The sequence below is a fragment of the Hyperoodon ampullatus genome, assembly GCF_949752795.1.
Source record: "Hyperoodon ampullatus genome assembly, chromosome: 9".
Lineage (NCBI taxonomy): Eukaryota > Metazoa > Chordata > Mammalia > Artiodactyla > Ziphiidae > Hyperoodon > Hyperoodon ampullatus.
Window position 1 is genome coordinate 108230384 of NC_136922.1, and position 26570 is coordinate 108256953.

The window sequence follows — 26570 nt, forward strand, 5'->3', positions numbered from 1 at the left end:
TGCAGAAGGTTTCTGAAAAGAAGGAAAACTATTCGGTGTGTATCGTAACGATCCTATAACCTTGACAAAAGCTGAGGAAGAAGAGGGTGGGTGACCAGGATTCCCGTCACCAGGCAGAGGCCCCATAGGACACACGGCATCTCCAAACGGGACGTCCGGCAGTTTAATAAAGGAACTGTTCGCAAAGACAGAGCAGGACCAAGAGAACCGAAAGGCTAATGGTGGAGAAGGGCTGGGTCTATGGGAGGGAGGAGTTAAAGGGTCACAGCGGGGGTCCAAGCAGCCATGACCTTGGCAGAGCCGTGGGTACGATGCCTTCCCGCCCTCCCAGCCAGGGGTGCACCACGGCCAAACCCACCCAGTCCAAGGCCAAGGACCTGCTGGTGCCGCCCAGGAAGCCCATCTCTCCGGGGCAGAGCGAGCGAGGGGGTAGGGAATTAACACCCTCAAGGAAGAAATCAGAACTCCCACCTCGAGAGGGCTATGAGCTCCCTTTCTGCTGGCAACTGTACCTCGTGCCATCTACGGAACAGACCGGAAAGCTACTTCTATAAAACATGGTACGTGAAGAGTTACTAGCCTTAAATGTAAAGACTATGCAGAAAGAAACCAAGCAGAAAAATACAAAAAATACGTTGTATATGGACAAAGATCATGCACAGGAAATCCATATAGAGACTTCCAATCTCTACATATGTGTATTTTTAAACTTTAATCTCACTTGTAATCTAAAAAAGCGAAGTAACCATTTTTCATAACGAATGGACAATTATTTTAAATGACAATATTAACGCTGGTAAGAACGCGGTGACCTAGGTGTTTGTCCGTGGTCTCACCATGTCTGATTTCTCAGGGCTGTTCTCTCTGGAAATTCTCTTTCCCTGACGACAGTATGGCCTTTCTGCCATACTTACGGTCTAGACTACGTAAAGAGTTGTTTCTGCTCGGTCTTCCCAATTCTCCTATCCCTCTGCCCTCTGGCCTCCTCAGTGGAGTTCAAGGTGTCTGGGACAGTGCACCCCACTCAGGTACATCTTCACCAGGAGGGAAGGAGCAGCGGGCAGTGCTGAAATGCCCAAATGTCATTGAAAGACCAGCGTGAAGAGTCTGAACTCACCCGGATGAAAATGGAAATTCAGCATAGCTTGACTTTGGTTTTTGTGTTTTGTTTTTACAGAACAGGCTACAGTGGCACATTCTCCTTGTTAAAGCTCAGTATACCAGCAAGAAAGACAAAGGACAGCTCCGACCCTCAAGAAACTCACGGTCTGGCCAGTGAGAGAGCCGCCACGGTGAACGCGTTTTCACGTTTGGTGTATTTAATCCTGCAGGACCTGGTGGCTTAGCTGCTTCCTCGGCTCGGCAGCATGGGCAGGAAGGCAGACGGCTGATGTTTCTGTCACTGAGATTATTTTAACTGAGGCTACGGACAGAGAAAACTCACTCTCTGAGGGAAGAGTGGGCTTCCAAGCGAAGCCTGGGGGGAAGGTCGTCTCCCTGTTGTATAAACGCTGGCTCGGGGTCCAGGCGGCCCACGCCCGGCGCTGTCTGTGGACCGAGTCCTCACCTGCCGGGGTCTGTGTCCCCCCTGCACGAGTGGACAAGGCGCCTGCACCTCCGCACGAGTGCAGAGGACGAGATGGCATGAATCCAGCTCACACGGGCTGCCGTGCTTGGGGAACGGCACGCCTTTCACGGTTTAATTTGCTTTTTGTACTAAAGTGAACGTAACTTCTTACGGGGAAGTGAGAAGTACTGACTCCTCTGCTTTCCACCAAGGCTCTGAAGATGCAGAGCTTCCGAGGGTCTCGGGAAGGCAGGGAGGACCTCTGGGCACGTCTGCTGGTGAGGACGGCCCCTTGTGGGCGGGTCGCTCCATACAGCCTTCCCCGGGGCGGGGCCAGGACCCCGTGGAGGCGGGGCGGGGGGGGGGTGAGTCCCTGCTGCTCCTTAGGGAACGTCTACACAGAAAGACAGGGTCCTTTGCTGCGTGAAACAAGGAAAAGGGCTGGTGGATGCTGGCGTGGCCGCCAGCGAGGAGCCATAAAGCAAGTCCACTTTACCTGGCTGGGCTGGAGGCCTCCGGGCGTCGCGGGGAGGTCTGGGGAAGGCTGGCGAGCTCTCGCGCCACCACGTGCTGGGTGTAGTCATCCTGCCACGTGAGACCTGCGGGGAGAGTTGCAGGGACTGCATTAACGACATGGAAGTCGAGCCAGAGCTCCCGTTTCCGTCTCTGAGCAACTGCTGCTGTTCCAGGTGTTCTCCCACCATGTCATCCGTCGGGCGAGGTCCCGCTCACTGCAGTTCATTACGAGATCTTCTCCTTACAGAAATTCCAGCCCTCTGCAGCCCCTCCACCTGAAATGCAGTGGGTGCTTTGCTGTATGCAGGGGCCGGCTGCTGCAGGGCAGGGGCGTGCGCCGCCGTTAGAAGAGAGGCTCCAAGTCAAAGATGCAAACTCTTCTACCTGGAAAGGTCTGGTCACAGCAAAGACATTCCTCACCCAGAAGCGCGCCTGGTGGCCGCCACTCAGCGCCACTCTGCCTGCTGGCTGCCTCCGCATCCTGGCGATTTGTTCTTCGCAACCCCGCCCTGCTTAAGAGCCACACGTTTGAAGTGAAATAAGGGCTATTGTTACCATGAAAGCAATTATCACGGGGCTTAATGTACTGTATCTGGGAGCCAATTACATTATATTTATACTCAAATGTTATGACAAAGAGCTTTATAACAAGGGCGAAGTAGTTATGAAGGCAAAATCCATGTGATTATGCATTAATTACATGCACTGCAGATCACATGATAATTATGCTCAGAATTACCAAATAACCCCTAAGAATAATTATTATGCAATTTGTACATTTTAGATCTTATGGTAACACTTTAGCACTTAGAACTACCCCATGCAATTATCCATAATTATCTAATCACTAAATATCATGTAATTACAGAGATATATTTTTATGCCCTGTACAAAAACACATTACCAAAATCTTCAAATCAGGACCGCTGTGCTTGTTTGTGTGTGTGAGTGAGTGCAGTACAAGAAGGTCCAGAACTCGCTGAGAACATATATTCTGGGTGGAATTAAAAGACCGGCTCTTACACATAAGCTGCCTTTATGAACACACTTGAATATTTTTTCAAATGCAAATCTAACGTCTTTTTAAAATTTACAAGTGGCAAGATTCGAGCAGTTGGAGTAGTTCTGAATCTCAGAAGGTCCGATGGCATTATCCAAAGTGGGAGCTGTGGGGAAGTTCGCCCCCCGCAACCCCCGGCTGCGTCCACAGCAACCAGCAAGCAGCTCAGTTTGCGACATGACGTTTCGAGAGAGGTCCCCGCGGGGAGACCCGCCCCGCTGGCACCGTTACCCTTATTTTAGGACGCAATGTGCTTAATAATAAGCAAGTTTGTTCCATTTGCGAAAAGCAACTAGAAAATGCCCCATGTGAAATGAGTTTGTGTGGCTATTATCGGTCCATTCCCAGGAGTATTCACGATTGGAAGCACATCTGCAATATCAGCATAACATCTAGCACTGCAGACTCAGAAAGCAGGCGTGGTTTAACCACATCATCCCCTAAAGGATGGTCTTCATGTCAATATCCACCAGGAAACAAAAAATCATGAGCGCTAAAAGAACTTTCTGTGAAAAAAAATCATTTTTAAATTTTATGTAACAGAACTTCAGTAATATTTTTATCTAAAGAGCACAGAAGTCTAAGCTGTGCTGACTCTGAGGTCTGTGAGGAGGCCTCAGTCGCAGCAGGTGGCCACCTGATAGAGGTGGTCTATACGGGCGGTGAGGGGAGCCCTGAACCCCAGCCCGGATCTCTCAACTTTCCTGGGAGCAGGCAGGAACTGGGCACTTGGATAGAAAAACAAAGGAACGTGTAGGTCCAGGGGCCTAGACGTGCTCCCTGAAGTTCTCTCCAAGGCCAGTCAGAGGAGGTAAAACCCTGGGAAGAGAGGGTCTGGGCCTGGAAGATGAAAAGACACTTTTCTCACCAGGTACAGCCAATCCCTGGAAACCATACGTGTGGAAAGCTGTGCAGTGTGGAAAGAAGACTGGCCAGAGACCCAGGGACCCGAGAAACAGGTGCTGGGCCCCCTGGGGTTCCCTTGGGCTGTGATCTCAGACTTGGAACTGAATCAGCCACCAACGCTGGTGCCGACAGGCCCAGCTGAAGTTACCTCTCTCTAGTTAGAGGGCCCGGAGAGAAGAGACTTAGCACATTGCAGACAGTACAGCTCCACTCCCACCAAACACTGCAAAGGCCGAGAGGGCTCCTGGGCATCCTCCCTTGTGAGGCCAGAGTGACTCTGCCAGTGTCATCAGAGCAGCCAAGTGGGGAGGGGGACTTTCCTCCCCACTGGGTGGTAACCAACCCCTGGTGCGCCAGTGGAGACCATGTGGGGAGTTCAGACTCCCACCTACCTGCTGCCCAGCCGTGGACAAGAACCCTCCCTCAGGTGCCAGCAGAGACCTTGTGGGGAGCCTGGGCTTCAACCTCCATTGCCAGAAACAGAGCGCCTACCCCAGCAGAGCAGTGCCAGAAAAGCCAATTAAAACACAAGTTTAAATGAGATCTGGAGACTCGTAACATAATACAAAAATGCCCAGGTTTCAACAGAAAACCACTCTTACCAAAACCAAGAAAACCTCAAACTGAAGGAAAAAAGACAGCACACACCAAAACTGAGATGTCAGCCTTACCTGACAAAGACTATAAGGCAGCCATGATAAAAATACTTCAGTGAACAATCATGAGTACTCTGGAAACAAATGAAAAAATGGGAAGCCTCAATAAAGACACAAATATATATCAAAAAAAGTGAAAATGTTATAATTTAAAAATACAATAACCAAAATAAACAGCTCACTGCACACACTTAATAGAAGGATGGAGGGGACAGAGAGAAGAATCAGTGACCTGGAAGAGAGAACAATAGAAATCACCCAATTTCAACAATAGAGAGAAGATAGTCTGAAAAAAAAACAAAAGGGACAGAGAGCCTCCGGGTTGTGGGGCTACAACAAAAGATGTAACTTTCACGTCATCAGAATCCCAGAAGGAGAGGAGAAAGAAGGCAGGGCTGAAAAGGTGCTCAAAAAAATGATGGCTAAAAATTTCTCAGGTTTGGCAAGAGATATAAACCTGAAGATTCCAGAAGCTGAGCACCCCAAATGCGATAAACCCAAATCTCCTCCAAGGCACATGATAATTATACTTCTTAAGACTATATGCAAAGAAGAAAATATTAACAGTAGCCAGAGAAATGACACCTTACCTATGAGGGGAACATAATTCAAATGATGGAGGATTTCTCATCAGAAACCACAGAGGCCACATGAAAGTTCTGAAAGAAAAAGCTGTCAATTCAGAATCCTGAAAGTCTACCAATCCAGATACCTAGTGAAAACATTGTTCAGGAATGACAGGGAAATGAAGACATTCTCAGATAAATGAAAATGAGAGCATACTTTGCCAGCAGACCTACCCCAAAAGAATTGCTATATGAACTTCTCTAAATAGAAAGGTGATGATAGAAGAAACTTGGAACATCAAGACGGAAACAGAGCATGAAAAGTAAAGGTATGAGTAAATACGATAAGCTTTCCTTCTTCTGAGCTTTCTAAATTATGTTTGACAGTTGAAGCAAACGTCATAACACTGTCTGATGTGCTTCTAAATATACGTAGAGGAAATATTTAAAATAATTATAATAAACAGGGGGAAAACCATAAAAGGAGGTAAGTTTCTATACCCCACTCAAAATGATAAAATGATGACACCAGTAAACTGCAATAGTTTTATATATATATAATGTGTGTACTATCTATACCAACTACTAAAAAGGCTATCAAGAGATACACTCAAAAACAATACAGATACATCAAAATGGATTTGTAAAAAATGGTGAACATAACTTAAAGGAATGCAGGAAAAAGAATACAGACAAAAACAGAACAAATAGAACAAAAAAATATAATAGGAGTTTAAGTCTTAACAAATCAATAATTACATTAAATATAAATGGGCTAAATATACCAATGAAGACAAACATCGATTGAGTGGATTAAAAATGCATGACCCAACCATATGCTGTTTATAAGAAACTCACTCCAGCTTTCAAGTTGAAGTAAAAGGATAAAAAAGATATATCATTAATTAAAGACAAGTAGCAGTGGCTATCATAATAGCAGATAAATTAGTATTCATAACAAACAAAATTACCAGGGACAGAGACGTAATATAATGATAAAAGGGTAAATCTGCCAAGAAGATATAGCAATCCTAAATATATACACACCAAGCAACAGAGCTGCAAATATGAGAAGCAGAAACTGACAAAAGTTTCTACATTGTCATCATCCCAATTACCCTCCTAAACATGTGCATTTTCATCCAATTAAAGTGGACCATATCCTGGAACATAAATAAAACTCAGCAACATGAAAAGAATCAAAATCATTCAGAGTATGTTCTCCAATCACAGTGGAGTCAAACTAGAAATCAATAACATAAATATAACAAGAAAAGTCTCCAAACACTTGGAACTTAAACAACACTTCTAAACAAGCCACAGGTCAAAGAGAATCCAAGAAAAAAAATACATTGAACTGAGTGAAAATGAAAATACAACATATCAAAATTTGTGGGGCACAGTTAAAGCTGCACTGAGTGAAATTTTTAGCACTAAATACTTACATTAGAAAAAGTCTCAAATCAATCATCTAAATTCCCACATGAAGAAACTAGAAAAAGGAGAGCAAAATAAGCCCAAAGCAAGTAGAAGGAAGGAAATAATAAAGAGCAGAAATCAACAAAATTGAAATTAAAAAAATAGAGAAATCAGTGAAAACAAAAGCTGCTTTCCTGAAAAGATCAGTAAAATTGGCAAACCTCTAGCAAGACTGACAATGAAAAAGAGAGACCAGTCACAAATTATCAATATCAGCAACGAAACAGAGGACATCAGTACAGACCCTGCAGACCTCATAAGGGAACAAACAAGTCTACACACATAAACATAGCAACTTATATGAAATGGACCCATTCCTCGAAAAACACAAACTACTACAACTCATCCAATATGAAATAGATAATTTGATAGCCCTATAACCATTATGAAAATTGAATTCATAATTTAAAACCTCCCAAAAAGATATTTCCAGACCCAGATGGTTTCACTGGATAATTCTACCAAACATTTAAGGAAGAATTAATATGAATTCTATACAATTCCTTCTGGAAAACAGAAAAGGAGGAAATAGTTTCCAATTAATTTTATGTAGCTAATATTAACCTGATACCAAAAGCAGACAAAGACAATACCAAAAAAAGAGAAAAAGAAAAAAGAAACCTACATACCAATATCCCTCATGAATACTGACATAAAAATCCATACCATAATATTAGCATATAAAATCCAGCAATGTATAAAAATAATTGTACATCATGGGGTTTATATTCCAGGGATGCAAGACTGGTTTAATCCAAAATAAATCAATTAATTCAACACCTTTTCATGATGGATATATTCTCACAAATATAGAAATTGAGAGGAACTTCATCAACTTGGCAATGAACATCTACAGAAGCCTTACAGCTAACATCATACTTAATGGTGAGAAGCTAGAAGCTTTCCCACTACAATCAGGAGAAAGGCAAGGATGTCCTCTTGCACCACTTTTACTCAACAGAGCCAAAAGTTCTCAGCAGTGCAACAGGGCAATATAAGGAAATAAAAGTCATGCAGATGAAAAAGGAAGAAATAAAACTGTACCTATTTCCAGGTGACATAATTTTCCACATGGAAGATTCCAATGAATCCACAAAAAACTCCTAGAATAAATTATTTTTCTATATTAGCTATGAACACAATGAAACTAAAATATTATTTACAGTCACTCACGAAGTAAAATATTTTGGTGTAAATCTAATAAAACGTGCACTGAAAACTACACAATGTTGATGAAAGAAATCAATGATCTAAATAAATGATAGACATAATGTGTTCATGGACTGGAAATCGCAGCATAAAAATGATGTAAACTCTCCCCAAATTGATATACAAGTTTAACACAATTCCTATCAGAATCCCAGAAAAATTCTTTGTAGATACAGACACTAAATTTATGTGGAACAGCAAAGGAACCAGAGAACTTAAAACAATTTGGAAAAAGAAGAATGAAGCTGGAGGAATCATTCTACCTAATAATTCTATACCTATAGTCTTACTAATAGGCACAGTAATCAAGGTTGTGTAGTACTGGTGGAAGGAGAGGCAAAGAGATCAACAGAACAAAACAGAGAACCCAGAAACAGCCCCACACAGAAACGCCCAACAGATTTCTGACAAAAGTGCAAAAGGAACTTAATGGTTGAAAAATTGCCTTTTCAACAAACAGTGCTGGAGCAATTGAGCATCCAGAGGCAAAAAAAGAGGAACCTTGACACAGGTTTCATGGTTTACAAAAAAAGTAGCCAAAACGGGTCATGGATGTAAATGTAAAATATATAACAATAAAAACTTTAGGGGACTAGAAAAATGAAAATCTTTAGAACCTAAGGCTAAGCAATAAGTTCTCTGACTTGACACCAAACATCACCCATAAAAAGAAAAACTGATAAACTAGATCTCATCAAAATTAAAAACTTTTGCTCTGTGAAAGGTCCTATTAAGAGGAGGAAAAGACAGAGTGGGAGAAAATAATTCAAACTACACACCCAACAAGGGACTAGTATCTGGAGTACACGGAGCACGCAGAATTAAACATTAAAAAATCCAGTTATAAAATGGGCAAAAGACATGAGGAGACAGTTCATCGAAGAGGATGTACAGATGGCAAAGAAGCACACAAAAAGGTGTTCCCCATCATTAGCCATCAGGCAAGTGGAAATTAAACACACAATGAAATATCACTACACACCTGGCAACACCAAATTCTGCCGAGGATCTGGAGAAACTGGGCCACTGTTACATTTCTAGTGGGATTGAAAAATGGTACAGCCACTCTGGAAAACAGTTTGGCAGTTTCGTAAAAACTAAACACGCACATCATATAACCGAGCAATTGAATCCCTGGCCACTGATTCCAGAGAAACGAAGACTTACGTTCACACAAAAACGTGCAAATAAATGTTTATCGCGGTTTCATTTATAATACCCCCAAACGAGAAAGAGCCCAGATGCCATCCAGTGAGTGAGGGTTAAACAAACAGGTCCATCCACACCATGGACTAGTACTCAGCAGTAAAAATGACTCAGGGAGTAAAAGCGAGGGACTACAGACACAGCCACAACCTGGATGAATCTCCAGAAAATTCTGCCGAGTGAAAAAGCGAATCCAAAAAGGTTGTGGTGTGCCAGGGCAGGGCTTGACATGGTTGGTGAGGGTGCGAGTCCAGCAAGGGGGCAGAGGCGGGTGGAGGGTTGGTGTGAGGCCACAGGAGGCCCTGGACACCACACAAGGAAGGGCTGGCGTTTTCTGAATGCACCACGGAGCCTTAAAAACGTTCTGAGTAGGACAAAAATATACAACTATGTCTTAGAAATATGATAAAATAACAACATGAAAAATATTTTTAATTTTAAAACAATAAAAATATCTACCCATGAGCCAGGCACTCAGTAAGTACTTCCTGTTTTAATCCTAATGATTTGTGAATAATGAGTTAAAGATAGTAGAGAAAAGGAAAAAAGCATTTGGTAAGAGTTGTAAAAATTGTCTATTTCAGGCTTCCCTGGTGGCGCAGTGGTTGAGAATCCGCCTGCTAATGCAGGGGACACGGGTTCCTGCCCTGGTCTGGGAAGATCCCACATGCCGCGGAGCAACTAGGCCCGCGAGCCTCAACTACTGAGGCTGCGCGTCTGGAGCCTGTTCTCTGCAATAAGAGAGGCTGCGATAGTGAGAGGCCGGCGCACGGTGATGAAGAGTGGCCCCCGCTTGCCACAACTAGAGAAAGCCCTCGCACAGAAACGAAGACCCAACACAGCAAAAATAAATAAATAAACAAAAATAGTCTATTTCAAGAGACTATGAGGTTGGGCTCTCAAGGGCTATTAGTGCGGGTGGTCTGAGCTGCAGGTTTAGGCCAGAGGAAAGGGGCAGGTGAGGTCAAAGGCTGGCAGCTGCACCACTGGGAACAGAAAATCTTGAAGGAGAAGGACGGACCTCATGGGGGGACCTCACAAGGGGGGGGACCTCACAGAGGAGAGAGAGGGGACCTCACAGGGGAGGGGGGACCTCACAGAGGAGAGGTGACCTCACAGGGGAGGGGGGACCTCACAGGGGAGGGGGGACCTCACAGGGGAGAGGTGACCTCACAGGGGAGGGGGGACCTCAAAGGGGAGAGAGGACCGCACAGGGGTGGGGGGACCTCAGAGGAGAGGGGACTTCACAGAGGACAGGGGACCTCACAGAGGACAGGGGACCTCACAGAGGACAGGGGACTTCACAGAGGGTGGACCTCACAGCAGTGGGGGGAACTCACAGAGGGTGGCCCTCAGCGGCAAGCAGGTTTTGGGGGGACAGCAGCGCTGGCAGGATCCAGGCTCATGGGAAGACATGGCGGTAGGCACCTGGAGGCCACCCCTTGGCAGGAGCTGCCTGTCCTTGCAGAGGAGCACGGCGCTCGTCACCGGCGGCAGGAGGGCCCTGGGTGTGGCGTGGCGGTGTGGAGGATGACCCCAGGTAGAAAGGGGCATTTTCTCAACAAGACGCATAAGGTTGGCCATAGGCATCAGCCAGTTCTCCTTTGTGAGGAGAGTCCAGACTCACAGTGCATCCCTGAGGCTGCGGGTGTGAGCCTGGTCTGAAGACCAGGGAGCTCCGGGTCAGAGGCAACAGAGTTAAGCCCCTGAGCGGGTTTAACCCAGGTTTGCATAGTTGTGGAAGATCAAGGCATTGCAGTAAGTAGTAAGTCAAGCCGGAACCTGCACATCCAGGACTTGCAAAGACGGTGCCATATGGTCAAGATAATTTTCTCTGCCTCTTTGAAAAATGTTTTCAGAGACAATTTACAAACCATACAAGAAATCAGTCTTGTTATTCTATATTCTCACTTCACTTTCACATTGAGAACTGTGATAATCAACTTATTTACTGAGTTGGTTGTAAATAACTTATTCATCCCAACTGGTAGCAAATAACTTTCCACCTGAAGGTTCCCAGGAGTCAGGGAAGCAGCCTGCCTGCATTTCCCTGGCCAAGCAAACCCAATTTAAAACAAAGTGGAGACTTCCCTGGTGGCTCAGTGGTTAAGAATCCGCCCGCCAATGCAGGGGACAAAGGTTCGATCCCCGGGAAGATCCCACATGCCGCAGAGCAACTGAGCCCGTGTGCCATACCTACTGAGCCTGTGCAGCACAACTACTGAGCCCGTGTGCCTAGAGCCCATGCTCTGCAGCAAGAGAAGCCACTGCAGTGAGAAGCCCACGCACCACAACGAAGAGTAGCCCCCGCTCGCTGCAACTAGAGAAAGCCCACACACAGCAACGAAGACCCAGTGCAGCCAAAAATAAATATATTAAAAAAATTAAAATATCTTTAAAAAACAGAAAGTGGGTTTATCTAGCAGCAAAAGCAGAGCATGGCAGGACTCAGGCAGGGCAAGGAAGTTACCCCAAGGGTCTGCTCGGCCCACCTGCCCACTGAAAATGCATTTTTCCTTCCCTGAGTCACCGTCCCTCTCAACCCAACATGAGTCCGAGCAGGAGTCCTATTTGCCGGAAACTATCTTGTTCTGGAGCTCAGGTTCCTGACTCATCGCTCTGTGACTCCCTTCCTCCCCGTTCTTTAATGGGAACTTCCTCCCTACTGTATTGCAAGTTCCCCAGGAGAGGGCCAGCTGGGGGCTTTCCCCGGGGCCTTGGGCTCCACTGGCCCAGCAGCAGCCTTAGCATTCCAACGAGTGATTTAGCAGTGAGAGGGCCTGTACCGCAGGCCTTGAGTAACAAAGGACCCTGGAAGAGGCCACAAAATCAGGGACCCAGTGACATGGGATGTGGGACAGAGGCGGGGCAGTGCTGTGACACCAGGTGCAGACCCCACGCAGCGTCTGTCCACGGGTCGCCTGATGCTGAGCCCAGGCCGCATCGCATCCCTCCTGGAAGAGGCTGCAGGCACTCGTGGGCCCAGAGACCCCCGTGAGGCCACCACCTCCTCTGCCGTCGGTCACAAAGCTGTAGGTCCTCCGTGCCTTCCCCGGATATCAGGAAACTTCACAGGAAACTTCACAAGGGGGAGTGTGCTGGCCTCACAGGGCTTGAAAACCACACCTTCCAGACAAGAGTGAGCAAGTCTGCTTTACTGGAGCGACACAGAAACACTGTTGCAGCCACGACCCTCACAATGAGCCCTGGAGCCCGGTTCTCCTCTCCCTCCCATCTTCCCTCCCCTCCCTCCCCTCCCTCCCCTCCCCCTCCCCTCCCTCCCCTCCCCCTCCCTCCTCCCCATCTCCATCCCTTCCTAAGGCTGATGCTTTATTTACTCCTTGCAACATCTGCGCCCTGGCCATCATCCCGTCAGGATGTGCAGGGCACAGGTGAGCGCTCTCGCCCATTTTCACTACTGCCGGGTCAACACAGGGACCTGACTAGCCCTGGGGCCGCTTCACGGACCCCCAGCCACCACCCTCATCTCACCGCAGACTTGCATTTCCAGAATAAGGACATGTCAAAGGATGTCTGAGTCACTTCACATGGCTCTCCTAGCTACTGCCTGGGCGGGTGCACAAAGTGAGACTCATGTTGCCACTGCTGGACGTGGCAGAGATGAGGCGCAGTCACCACCCAGCGAGATGACAGCAGGCCCCGAGGCTCCCTCGGCCGCCTGGTGATGCAGCCTCACTAACCACGGGCACCTGCTTGTGTGAGGAGGGTGCAGTGGCAACGTGGAGCTGGAGAGTCTGACCCGACAAGCAGGCCACCTGCAGTCACCAGGGAAGGACAGGGTCCCTGCGGCCAGAGCTACGCATTCCAAGCAAGAGGGGAAAACACCAGCAGGAGGTTCAGGGAGGCAGGCGGGCTCCCGTGCAGCTTCGGTGGGACTCGCAGTGCGTTCGTCTCTGAGGCCTGCGACGCTGGTGGACACAGAGGAAACTGGGTCAGGGTAACTCCACTTCTCCCCTGTTAACAGGCCCAGTAAAATGATTGGGGAATATATGAGAAAAAAGGGGAGTCATGAGGACATAAAACCAGCAAATTGGTCTTTTAGACAAGTATGAGAAGGGAGGTAGAGACAGCAAGGAACCGTATTCAATGCTACTAAATAAAAACCCAAACCACAGCCATACCAGAAAGGCCGGTGTGATTAAAGGCTGCATCTCCTTCAAACTCTGCACTTACCAGAGTCTATTACTCTGTTCAAGACCCGTTCAGCGGGGAACCACATTTTTCTAACAGCAAATGAGAAAAACCGCATTAAACGATTGAGATAAAGTCCTTATTCTCAACCATTCACAAACGGAGCAGGGAGTGAGTGCAGGCTGCGGTGACAGCCTGGTGGAGGGCCCCGTGCAAGCCCAGGAGCTCTTAGGATGTCGCTTCCAAGCCAACAGACCCCAAGCACATCGGTGGCGCTGGCAGGCACAGTCTCACGCAGGCACCCTCGGGCTAGAGCCCCTATGACAGTGGTCTCTGTGCTGAGGACCAGCAGGCACGCAGGTCTCCCTTTACAACGGAGATGTCACAGTTCTCCAGCTCATGGGATTCTATAAATTCTTTCCAACACCAGGCTGGTTCTGGCAATATTTCCTTTCATAACAGACTGTTGATGGACTCCACCTTTTATCTAAAATCCTTCACTGCCCTCGATACAGACTTCAAAGTACAAGTCAGCCCACCCAAACTCACCGTAATGGTACTGTTTCCTGAAATTCTTACCCCTCTGGTCTTGGTCCACCAGAGAAGGATTCTACCAGAATCTTGTGACCGATTTTAAATTAACATTCTATGGCCCACAGTTCCCCTGATGAGAAATCAAAGCTTCAGGGCCCCTCAAGTGCTTACTGAGTAGGAAAATATTTCGGAACATTTTTTAAAGTCAAGGAGATGCTACAGCATCAACGTTCCTAAAAATGCATGTGGACCTGCGAGCAAAGGGGCCTGCAAGGCTCCAGCGGCACTGGGATCTGAAATCTCTCAGACACAAGATGTGTCTCACACAGGAGACCATTATTTTCACTAAGCTGCTTGTCTTGTTGCTTTTGCTGTGGAGGATTAAGCACTAGTGAGTGCTAAGTACCTGCTCAGCAGCTGTCTCCACTGAGGACTAAGTACTACTGGGTACTAAGTGCCTCTTCAACAGGTGTCTCCATGGAGGACTAAGTACTACTGAGTGCTAAGAGGACTAAATACTGCTGGGGACCAAGTACCTCCTCCACAGCACCCACTGAGTCCTGACCCCTGCCTCTCAGATGGCACCTGTCACTGCCCTCTCTCCTTCCTTCCCTTCCCCCGCCATGGCCTACGTTCCCCTCTGACCATGGCTGCAGCACCCGGCCCTGGGCAGAGAGCAAGTGGCCTCCTTCCCAGGGACTCGCACGGTGGGGGAGGGGAGGGGAGGGGGAGGGGAGGGGGAGGGGGGAGGGGGAGGGGGAGGGGGGAGGGGAGGGGAAGGGAGGAGAGGGGGGAGGGGAGGGGAGGGGAGGGGAGGGGAGGGGAGGGGAAGGGAAGGGGAGGGGAGGAGGGGGAGGGGGAGGGGAGGAGGGGGAGGGGGAGGGGAGGGGAGGGGGGAGGGGAAGGGAGGAGAGGGGAGGGGGGAGGGGAGGGGAGGGGAGGGGAGGGGAAGGGGAGGGGAGGGAAGGGGAGGGGAGGAGAGGAGAGGGGGAGGGGAGGAGAGGGGAGGAGGGGGAGGGGGAGGGGGAGGGGAGGAGGGGGAGGGGAGGAGGGGAGGAAGCCCCACCACCCTCAGTCTGCGTGTTCCAGGCAGTGACATCACCCATTCAGGTGACCGGATTCCTCACATGTAAGAGGACCAAACCTGCCTCAAGCGTTAAAGGAGACAAAATGTGTTTCATTTACACCTGGAATGCTGCATCCTGTAACCCGGGTATCCATGGAAACGTGTAATGTGGGTGGGGAGAACCCATGTGACCAGAAGTCATCTTTCAAAAGAGGCCAGGAGAGTCCCACCTCCCAGCTATTCCCACGCATCCTGGGGGTCCCACACGAGGAGGAGCTCGGGCGCCTGCCCCACAGGAAGCCTCCCGGTGGGCGCACTGTTTCAGAATGAGCTCGGTTAACGGACTGAGCGCTGTGGCCCGTGGCCTTGACTGATTAGCTGGTCAGAGAGCCGTGCCCCGCCCCCACCTGCGTCGCCGCAGAGAGCCTTGACCCGAGCAGATGCCTCAAAACAGAACAGAGTCTCCTCAGGAAGAACCGGGCTGAGGGAGCCTCTCGGGCTGGATCTAGTCTAGCGGATACGAATGGAACTCCGCACGTCCAAATTCACGGCAGTGGGACCGGCCCACACACCCTCGGCGCTGTTCTCCCGAGGTTTGGACAGGATCCACACGGCTGTTGGAAGGACTCACGAGCCGGCCCAGGAAGCAGTGGGCACAGCACGCACGGCGGTCCTAACGCTCAGTCCTTGTTACCATCCACCTTGCGCCACGAGCACCCTCAGGGTAGGCGCCTGCCTGAAACCCCCTCCCCGCCCCCGGGGAGAGCCTCTCGGAGGAAACATGATTTCCAGCTACATCGAGGCACAAACCGACAAGGGTGGCGGCAACGAGATTTTCTGAGACGCCTTCTCCACCTGTGAGCATAAATACTGCATGATGCTACCTCCAGTGATGACACAAGACCGTGTGACATCAGGACACATTACAAATGGATAATCCGGGCTAGGCTGCATCCACAGATTGATGCATTTATTTATTAGACTTACTTAAAATACACATTTCTCCTGGCCTCTGGGTACAGGTAGCAAAATATAAACACCCTACAAAAATGAAAGTCAGCACTTAAAGGGGGAAGGGGCACCAGCATGTGGAAACGACAGTGCAAACCCGTGGGGGGGTCTTCTGATGACCCGGAGGAAGGTTCCTTGAGGTGAGCGATGAAGGGAAATACAAGGTGCATGGGCTGCGGGCTTGTGTCCCTCAGAATCCAGGAGCCGAAGCCCAGCCCCCAGGGGATGTTCCTGGGAGGAGGTGAGGGTTGGACGTAGTCTTGAGGGTGGAGCCCCCCTGGTGGGATCAGTGCCCTCAGAAGAAGAGGAAAAGACTCTCGCTCCCTCTCGGCCCTGAGAGGTCGCCTGCAAAACAAAATCAGTGTCCTCACCACCAGACACGCATCTGCGGCGCCCTGACCTTGGACTTCTGGCCTGCAGACGGTGAGCAGCGAACGCCTGCTGTTTCAGCCCAGTCTGGGCTTCTACCCAGAGCCAGAGCAGAATGAGACAGAACGTGTTCAATAAGCAAAGGAAGTCTCTGCTCCCCACTCTCACCTCTGCCCTGGTTACGGCGGGCAAAGGGGACTCGCGTACCCCAGCCAACCCCCTCGAGGGACGCAAGCCCCGCCCCCAGCCCCAGGCAGGGGCTCTGGGGAGGCCGCCGGCGGAACGGGACGGATCGGGGTGCGGTCACAGCTGAGCGCCGAAATCGAGAAGGGCTAGGCAGTTAATCCAGTGAGGTCGAGTGTTGGACAGAAAACAGCACAAGCTCCCTACAGACGTGGGCGATGGGCAGACCCAGTCCAGGGCCTCCGCCTGCCCTCGACTCCACACCTCCCACAGCGCCAGCCAGAGATGAGGTGGCTTAGACGCTGGGCAAACAGATCTGCTTCCCAGATGGACACCATTCATTCAGGGCGGTCTGCTCCTTCGTCCCTGAACTGAGGCCTGCCGGGTAGGAGCCAGTTTGATCCAGAATTCCTTACTTCCCCCTCACGAGCCAAGAACCAGAGACAAAGGGGAAGGCACGACTCCCTTGAGTGGGAATTAACTGTGCAGAACAAATCAAACCAGGATTATTCTACCTTTTATTTCCAAGTGCTTTAAATACGTGTTATGCGCTAAAACACTGGGAGACTTTAAAATAAAAGCGTGCATCTCTGCTCCCATTAAACTGACTGGATCGTGCAGACCCACCTCGGCCGTTTCACTGTCTGGGCGACCCAGACCTGGGCGTGCGTAGCTGAAGCTGCCCAGGCCGAGCCAGCAACCAGAGCGGGGCCTGGTCATCAGTCATCAGTCATCAGTGAGTAGTTAAGTTACTTAGTTGTTAGTCCATTCCTGTCACAGGACCTTCTTTTAGAAAGGAGAAAGGGATGCGCCGAATGCAAGCCTCCTAGCCCCATTCGTGGCAGGTCCCCGCGATTACGGTCACGTGTGTTCCTTCTACAAAGAACCCTGCACGGAACCAGGACACGGTGCCCCCCACCCCAGTCAGCACAGGACAGCCTGCCTGCTGACTCTGCTCCTGTGCTTGGCGGCTGCAGGGTCTGCAGCTGGGGTCTGAGACTTCTCCGAACAAAGGCGCCCAGTATTAAAAATGCAAAAAATGCTCCAAAAAGAGGCAGACATTGAGAAAATGTCTCCAAGAAGGGTGGACCAACTCTTGAAACGACACTGCAGAGGTTCACACACATTCTGGGCGAAGACGAACAGCCCCAGCGAAGTACCTGGCCGAACACTAAGCACCACAGTTGTCTTCAGAGGAGCACAGACCCTCTGCTTCCCGGAGACGCCGATGGCCTTTGACCCCACAATAAGGACGGAGGGTGTGGGTTTAACTGCCCACGGGACAGGGGGCGACATCAGTCACCTTTGCTCCTGGAAAACCAAGTACGTCAACTTCCTCGAGCCCTGAAATTTATTTCATAGACAAACCTGCTTTGTCTAGCAAAACAGACCTGAAAACAAATAAGAAATACAAATCGTAGAGTTACAGGGAAACATCTGAGATGTGGGCTCGTCCCAGGAAAAAACTGTAAAGGGGGTAAAATGAAGGCTCAGGCTCTGTTTCCTCAGCATCCCCTCCACACCATCCTCCCGGCCCCTCCTTCTGTGGGGCTCCTGTCCATTCCTGACACCCAGTGTGCCAGAACCTCCAGCCCCTCACAACTAGGAGCCCACGCAGGCCTGCTAGGACACACATACGGGCACACGTGCATATACACAGAGACGCAGGTATATGCTTTTTTAAAAGAACCCGTTCAAGGCTATGATTTCCCCACCAAAAGAACACCAATAATGGGGTTTCACCCACACATATTTGGGAGAAATACTGGGGCCTCTCTGACCCTTCCCACAAACGTCCCGCAGGTCGCACCACAAAAGAAACACAGACACACAGACCTGCCCTGTTTGAATGTGTTCACCCCAAAGGGCCAAACTCCTGGAGAAAAAGAGGGCTCACGCCCAAGGCAGCCTCGAGAGGAGCCCCCCGGACCTCAGGGCGCGAGGTCCTCCTCCTTATCGGGAGCACGTCAGTCGTCACCATGCGGAGCCGGCAACGAGGCGCAGCCGCCCGCGCCGCGCAGGGCAGCGCAGGAGAGCGCGTGCCGGGGCTCGGGCGCCGGGCTGCTGGGTGTGGGCGCGCCCCCTCCCGGCCTGGATGTCCAGCCGGTCCTCCCAGCGGCTCCGGGCCTGCTCTGCCCCACCCCTGGTCTCCGTGTGGCCACGCGCCCCTACCATCGGACAGTTCTCAGCGTCACCGCCTCACGTCACCCACTGGAACACAACGCTTTGGAACAGTCGCTGCAGCGCCGTTCTGACTGTCTCATCCGAGGGCCCTGGTCCCCGTGGGACGCAGCATCCGGCGCTCCCAGGGAGGAGCGGGGGGTGGGGCTGCCTGGGGGGCCCTGCAGGAGAAGAGGAGGGGCTGTGCCGCGGAGCCCCAGCCAGGGCCCCCACAGCCAGCCTTCAAGGACCTTCCACTCAGCAGGCGCCGATCCAACCCGCGCCGTGGTCCCAGGTGCCCGGCGTTGCCTCGGCGAGCCCGCGCCGAGCCCTCCCTGCCCTCGTGAGAGCCACAACTGACCGAGGCTGTGTCCTACCTCCCTGACGGCACGTTCACCGCGCTGCCTGGTTAGGTACATGGCCAAGCTCCAGCCGGGGGCCTGGGTAGCGGGAGCCCTCTTGCTAGAACGGGGGGCAGCCCTAACACTTTAGAATAAGCCCTGCTGAGCCCCTCCTGCTCAGGATGCCCTGGAGGGTCCGATCCACGCGGAGAAACGCAGGCCTCACACCTCCTTCGGGAACGCCTGGCAGAGCCCAGGCTGGGACCTGGACCCTGACCCCGTCGCGGCACAGCAGACCCGAAATCCCGGGAGTCTGTGGGCAGGAGATCAAGGCAGATCAGAGGCGGTGGAAACAGGAAAAGACAGGCCCTCCTTCCAGAGCAGAGGACAGTGGCGCGAGCAGGGGTCTAGCCTGGACGCGGGGTCAGAACAAGAGATACTTCGGACGGGCCTAAAGGAAGTGTGTGGGTTAGACAGTCCGGAGGCGAGTCGGGGGAGGGGGGGCCTAGCGCAGGGCTGCCTGCCGCCTTCGGGGGGGGCAGGAGGAAAGGGGGCCCAGCCGGCCTGCCGAGGCCCCGAGCGTGAGGCCGGGGAGGCGTGAGGCCGCGGGCGGGAGGGACGAGAAGCACGCGCGCAGGGCGGGAGCAGCACCGCCGCGGGAACGTCCGCCGTCCCAGACGCCCGGCTTGTCTCCGGCTCCTATACCACACCAGTGCTGAGCAAGCCACACAGCTGCCAAGGACGCGCGCAGGTCGCTTCTCACGGTGAGGACGCCGGTCCAAACGGTACCGGAACTCGTAACTGAAGAGAGAACAACAACTTCTCCTCCCAGAAAGTTGCACGGATTTAAATCCCCATCAACTAAGTATGGGAGTTCCCTTTTCCACGCCTCTCCCTGGCACTGGGCACCACCAAAGCTCTCATTTCTTGTCAATCTATTGAGTGAGGAATTCTGTCCCTTTGGTTTTGCCTGTTTCTGTGATTACGAGTGAGGCTGAGTGTTCACGTACCTGCAGGTGGCTCCCATCACCTGTTTTTGTGAGGTGCCTGCTCACAGCCTGGGCCATTTCTCAGTCGCTTGTTTGTGCTCTTCACGCCCGTTTGCAGGAGACGTAAAGTACATGAAAGTCTACCTCTAGCCAGTCCCACGTGTCTCGCAACTTTTCTTATGATATTTTTTCCATTCAACTTTTTTTAAGTTTTATGCAAATTGATCACTCTTTCCATTTATGGCTTCTTAGATTTGCATCACGATTAAAAAGGGCTCCCACGACATAAGTCAAGTTCACCCATGCTTTCTTCTACAACGTTTTTGTATTACTTTCATTTAAATTATTGATGCATTCAGAATTTATTTTTGCCAAAAGAAGAACTCAAATATACTTTTCTCCCCAAACAATTAGAACACAGTTTATTGAACAATTTTTCTTCCTATTGATTTAAAAATCTATCTTTATTAGACTGAAATTCCATATGTATTTTAGTCTATTTCTGGACTCTCCTTTGTTTTTCTAATAAGCTATGAAGCATGATGCTTAATGTGAAAACCTTCATTACTTATCTATATTCTGGAATAGCTCACATAGCACTGAAATTATCCATTTCTTGAAGATCTGAAATAATTTACCTCTGAAACCAACTAGCCGGTTACTTCATGGGTGGTGGGTGGGGTTGGTTGTAGAACTGATCTCTCTCCCAATACCAGCAGTCTGTTTAGGTAGCCCTCACCTTCTGCGATCAGATTTAATAACTCTTTTCTTTTAAAAGAATTTATTTCATCCAGATTTTAAATGTATTTGTATGCTTTTACAAAGTACTCACTTTTTGTTTTAATGACTGATCTTTTTTGCATCTAATTTTGTGTATTTGTGTTATCGCTTTTTTCTTGATTAGCTGGCACGTTATTTTCTTGTTCTCCTTTTCTCCTAAATAGCTGGCACTTAACGTTATTTGTCGATTTTACTGACTTTCCATATTTAACCCATTAATTTCTGCTTCATTTCTCTGTCTTTGTTTACTTCTTATGCTTTCCTGAGTGTGTCCTGTTCTTCTGACTTCTTGACTAAATGCTTCACTCATTCACCCTGCCCTTTCTGTTTCAGACATCGTGGGGACACCATGCATGGCCAACCTGGGCCATCCCTCACTACTCCTGTCAAGGCTAGAAGAGCTGACCACATGCCTGGGGGTCGGTGGTGACCAGTTCTGACCACTGAAAAAGACGGGGGTTCACCCAGGGAGGGTGTGCTGGGCTGGGGTGGAAATTATTTCATTTGCTGTAAAAGGAAAGAGCCACTCAAGGAAAATTCCTTTCGTCTTTGTTCTTCCCTCTTTCATTACAAATATGGTGCCTGGAATGCAGGAGACATTTGGGGTCATTAGGTAACAATGACAGGGGTGAGAAGTTTAAGAAAGAAGAGCTAATGTGCTGAGAACTCTGGAGCACAAACAAAGAATCTAGGTCTGAGCCAATATCATGGACCAGTTAACAGACGTCTACTTCCAACTCCCTTGTGTGGAGAGATCAGAACTACCTGTATTGCTCAGCCCACTGTTGGATTTCCTTCCTTTTGGCTAGAAGCACTCCTGCCTGTAATGTGGGTGGCAAAGGCTATGGCTTTTCCTCTGAGTGCTGCTTTAGCCATACACCACCAGTGTTGAATGTAATGCATTTTTTATTCTTTGCCATCAAAGAGTCATTTATGGGGAAGTTTTTCTTTTCTAGGTGGAGCACTAACCCTACTTCAGGAAACCAGCCATTTGTTGAGAAACCCCGCGTACCATTTGTCTTCAAGTAGGTTTATCAATCTACTTGATTCTTTCTCACTTGATGTTCCTGTTGCAGCTTTGCTGAATGTCCTGCCTGGCATCTTCTCCACTCTCTCTGCCTTAGCACCTTTTCCCAAACCCACCCAAGCCTCAGACTCTTCCAGAAACGCCAGTCAGCAGCTTCCCCACCTGTGGCACAGCATCTCCCCTGCAGCCCTCCTCTGCATGCAGACTGGTGAGGAATCCGGCAGGGAGGCTGCCCATGGGGACCCTCTTCTCTGTGGGCCTCCCTCCCGCTCCAGTCTTCACAGATGACTTTTCTTCTTCCTGCTGTTGACACTGATTGGATTTCTATTGGTTGCTGCAGAAGTGTCAATCGGTGCGTCCACCATCCTTCTGCTCTGCGCCCCTGCATCTCCACCCAAAGGGACACCCTGGGTAGCAGCTCAGGTAAGACTCTCTGGCACCCATTTCTGGGAGGATGAGGAGTGACCCTGAGAGGGTCCACTTCTGTGGGATCACCGGGCTTCTCGAGGACTGCCCACACCTGTGGTTTTTCTGACTCTTATTTGTCTGTTTTTGCTGCTTGTTGTTCATATTGTTAAGCTGTGGGGAAACACTTGGAGATGTCGTTTCACGTGACCCCTAAACCAGAAGCCATGGTTGTGAGAGTTCTCCCATGAACGGGCACTGGGGTGCACGCAGTGCTGACTGGTGGGTGGACAGCACCCTGTTGGACGTCCCAGTCCCATAAGGAGACGCTGTGGAGGGGGTGACGCCAATGAAACAGCCCTAACGTGGAGTAAAGGAGGCACAGGCGGGACAGGAGACCCAGCGGGGCACATGGCCCAGGAGGCCTCCAGGCAGCCACCTGCACAGCCAGGCCTTGAAGCACACACGCTGCTCTGAAAGGCTCCTTGATGCCTCTTCTCTCTGATGCTGAAGATTCTATCAAGTCAGAAGCCGCTCGCAAACCCCAGTGTGGTAGGAGCAGAACCTGTGGAGAGACTTCTGGGAGCAGAAGGTGCTCGGGCAGAGGCTGTGAGAGCATAAACACATGACAACTGGCGTCTGGACAGCAAGGATGGCAGCTGAGGTGCGTGCAAGCAGGCGGGAAGGCAGCGCAGGAGACGGGTGTCCTCTGGTCCCTCAGTGGCTCCTGCAGCCCCCACTGTACTACGGGAAAGGGCAGTGAGGTCCCAACACCCCTCAGTCGCTGGGATGAACCTACGTGGACCACTGCGACCGCCGCCTAAGTATGTCTTCACCAACAGCTGGAACATCTCGCTCGGAAGCTGGAGAAGAGTGTTACTACCACCCCGACCACTGCGCGGCACAAACACTTCCACGCCTGGCACGGAAGAGCCAAAGGGGGGGCGGGGTGACTCCTCCCTGTGGACCCCACCCCTCCCACTCTGGGATGAGGGTAATGCGCCCCTTCAGCCTCTGCCAGGGAGCGGACACAACTGTGTGTGCATGTGTATGCATGCATGTGCATGTGTATGCATGCATGCGCATGTGTGCATCCGTGTGTGCTGGTGTGTTTGTGTGCACATTTGCATGCGTACGCGTGTGCGGGTACATGTGCACATCTGCATGTGTGTGCATGTGTGGGGCATTCGAGTCTGAAAACAGAAACAGAGTGTCTGTATGCCTGATGGACAAGACGGCTGTCTGTCCATCCGTGGGGCTTGGAGGCTCACACCTGTGCAGCCACCAGACATTCTAAACCGAGCAAAGCTGAGCAAATTACCAACGTGAGAACCCTGGAGCCAGGATGCTGCCACGGGATGCCTGCCCGCATCCACCGCAGGCTTGACAAAAGGTTTCCTATCAGTGCCTGCAAGGCTGCCTTCTCAGCACTGCTCAAACTTTATTAAATAATCCCATGGAGAAATAAGGTTTTATACACAAAACTTTGCTTTATAAATAATTTGTCCGTAATATATCGTGATGCACACATTCATAAATCATGGTTTAAGAAACCATGAGCCCCGCGGATATGACTTTTTCTAAAGGCCCAGGAAAATCACCTATTTGGATAGAGCCCAGAAGGGCTATAAAATCCAAAGTGTATGCTCCCACAACCTCCAAAACAAAACACCCGCAGAACTGTATCCTGTCGACGTTCACATTGTTAGGATAAGGTTAAAATCCCTGCCCGCGAAGCGGCACTCAGCACCTTCAGAGAAAAGCGATACCGGCAGGTGCAAATGCAGTTTCTTTCTCCTAAACTCTGAGAAGGAAAAGCAGTCTGGGGAAACCCACAGGCTAAAACGCTAGAGGGGACCTGTCAGCAGCTCGGGCAGGGAACAGCGAGGCCAAGGACGCGGCTCAGCCTCGCCGGAGCCACGGGCAGACGGCAGAGCCGAGGCAGCAGCTCTGGGGTCGGCTCAGCCGGTCCAGCACCCGCGGTGTGAGAGCAGGGGTCGGTCCTCTGAGCAGCTTCATTCCCACAGGGACCTGGGCGTCTAACCCAGGGAGCCACCGGCCCAACCTGCACGGCTCACGTTTCTGTAATGGGCAGAGACAGTGGCCCGGAGAGAAGGACGAGCAGGCTCTTCCCTGACAGCCCAGAAGATGCAGCGCAAGGGGGAAGCTGTGCCACCGGGCAGCTCCCTCATCCCAGCTCCGGGTGGGCGAGGCCGGAGCAGAAGAGGTGGCCCAGGAAGGCGCAGGGCACAAGGGAACCCCCAGGATTGAGGTAAACGTCGCCCAGAAAAGAGTGACAGCATGTGGACTTGAGAGACGCTCGTTCCCTCGTGGCTCGTTCCCACCACGTGGCCCCTGCAGGAGACCCGGGCACATTCCAGGAGCGGTGGGCCAAGGCTGAGGGGCGTGGGGCATGGGGTGTGGGGGCAGTGAGGCAGGGGCAGGAGCTCTCAGCTGGGAGCTCAGGACCCCAGCAGCCTGGCCTGAGCGGAACGCCGAGGTGGGGAAGACAAAGCAGCGAGACGGGCCCCTAGACACAGGCCATTCCCCGGAGATGCAGGCACCAGCACCCAGGCAGACGAGGACACACGGACACCTTTCAGATGCGACCTCCAGGTTGTGGAGACCTGCTCAGGAAACGGGTCTGCTGCATTTTGAATATCCCGGTGGGTTTCCCACAATTTCAGGACAAGCCAATTCTGCATGTAGCGCTCAGGACTTCTGAGGCACGCACGGCCTCAAACCCCAAACCGCACCGCAGTTCACGTCCTGCCCCAGGAGTCCCGGGCCCCCTGCTCTCAGGCCGGCAGCACCAAGGGCCCCAGGGCCTCAGAGCCCGGGACCTGCTGCCTGACGGAGGAGGGGCTGTCTCCTCAGGCCCGACGGCTGCAATGACTGCCCCAGGGCGCCCTAGGCTCTCCCACCTCCCCGCCCTGCTCTCCTGACCGACATACACACTTGCGTGCGTGCGCACACACACCCACCTGTGCACACACAGCCACATACTCAAGTGTGCACATACATACACTCACACACGTTAACACATGCGTACACACAGCACACACCCTCTTGCCAGGACCCTGCCATCCAGCTCGGTGCCTCTCCCTGCACCGTGTCCGGTCACACTGATTCCACAGACATCCTCGAGGACCGCTGACCCAACGGCAATGTTTTCCCAGCACATCCTGCGCCTGTTCACTCGACTAACGGTGACCTGCAGCCCACTGACTAGCTGACCGGTGCTGACTTTCCCTCCCTAGAGTCAGACCGGGTCTGGCCTCCCCGCTTACCCTCCGACATTCGCGTTTTGCACCCTGGGAAGGGCGATGTGGAAGGAGGTCGGATGGTCCAGGCATGACTCGCTCCTACCTTCCGACCCTCCTGACATCGCTGGCCCTGGTCAATAACTGCATCCTGTGTGGAGTCAGTGCTCATCTGCTCAGAGGTGACAGCTGCCTCCCATTCTGAGAATAAAACCACCCAACTCAGCAGAGGAAATAAAACACGGGCACGGGAATCCAGACTTGCAGAGTTACCTGTGGGTACTGCTAACCTTCACGTGTGGAGTCGCGTCCTACTAGAGGCGTGTTTATTTGTTGGGCCCTCACTGCATGCAGTGCACTGCAAAGTCTCCACTGCCTGGCGTTGGACTCTCATAATTCTCGGGGCACCACGGCCTCTCTGGGCCCTGCTCACAGCAGGAAGGCTGCCCAGCAGGTCCTGTGCAGAGACTTCGGCAGGCAAGGGCAGCAGGAGGGGTGATTTCAGGGGCTACTGCAACAGTCCAGGCCAGAGAGGCCACCTCTGGATGGACACCTGACACGGTTCCAGATCCCCTTGTCAGGACGGGAGGACAGGAGGGGTGGGGGCCAGGGGCTTCTCCCCAGGATCCCTTTCCTCACCAGAGCTCCAACCCATTTTTCAGCTGGGTGCTGCAAACTCCCGAACTCTAAAGGTGGGCTTATGCTATGTGCCTTCCTGGAAGAAAGCCCTGGAACGGTGCCCAGCACACCCTCTCCACAGCATGACCTCCACCCAGCCAGTGTCATGTCCACACCAGGGCCCCGTCCACCCTGGGCACTTCCCTCAAAATCTTGGGAGGTGCTTCAGGTCCCAAACTTTGCTTCTTTCCTCCTGCTTCTCCCTGTGTGTAGACAGCCCCTCCTCCGCCCTCTCACCTGCGGGGCAGACAAGACACCGTCTCCCTCTACGTGCCTCCTTGCAAGCCTTGGGCTCTCTGCTCTGCATGCCCCAGCCCAGGGGTCACTTTCCTATGTGCTCAGCGTAGCCCTCCACCATGGAGTGCTGTTCCTGACCACAGGGGCTGTTCTGTGGTGACTCAGAGGCTGGTGGGCAGTGGTCTCAGCTGAGACCCCAGTGGCCTTGGT

General features: G+C 51.2%; 1 protein-coding gene across 1 annotated transcript in view; it reads right to left on the minus strand.

Annotated features, from left to right (window-relative positions):
* PTPRN2 (protein tyrosine phosphatase receptor type N2) overlaps positions 1–26570 on the minus strand; it is a gene marked incomplete at both ends in the record, with an annotated part of 706645 nt that overhangs the window by 456355 nt on the left and 223720 nt on the right. The window contains one exon of the mRNA XM_079711893.1: positions 2064–2166. Within this exon, the coding sequence (XP_079568019.1) occupies positions 2064–2166 (103 nt within the window). The remainder of the gene's footprint in view (positions 1–2063; positions 2167–26570) is intronic.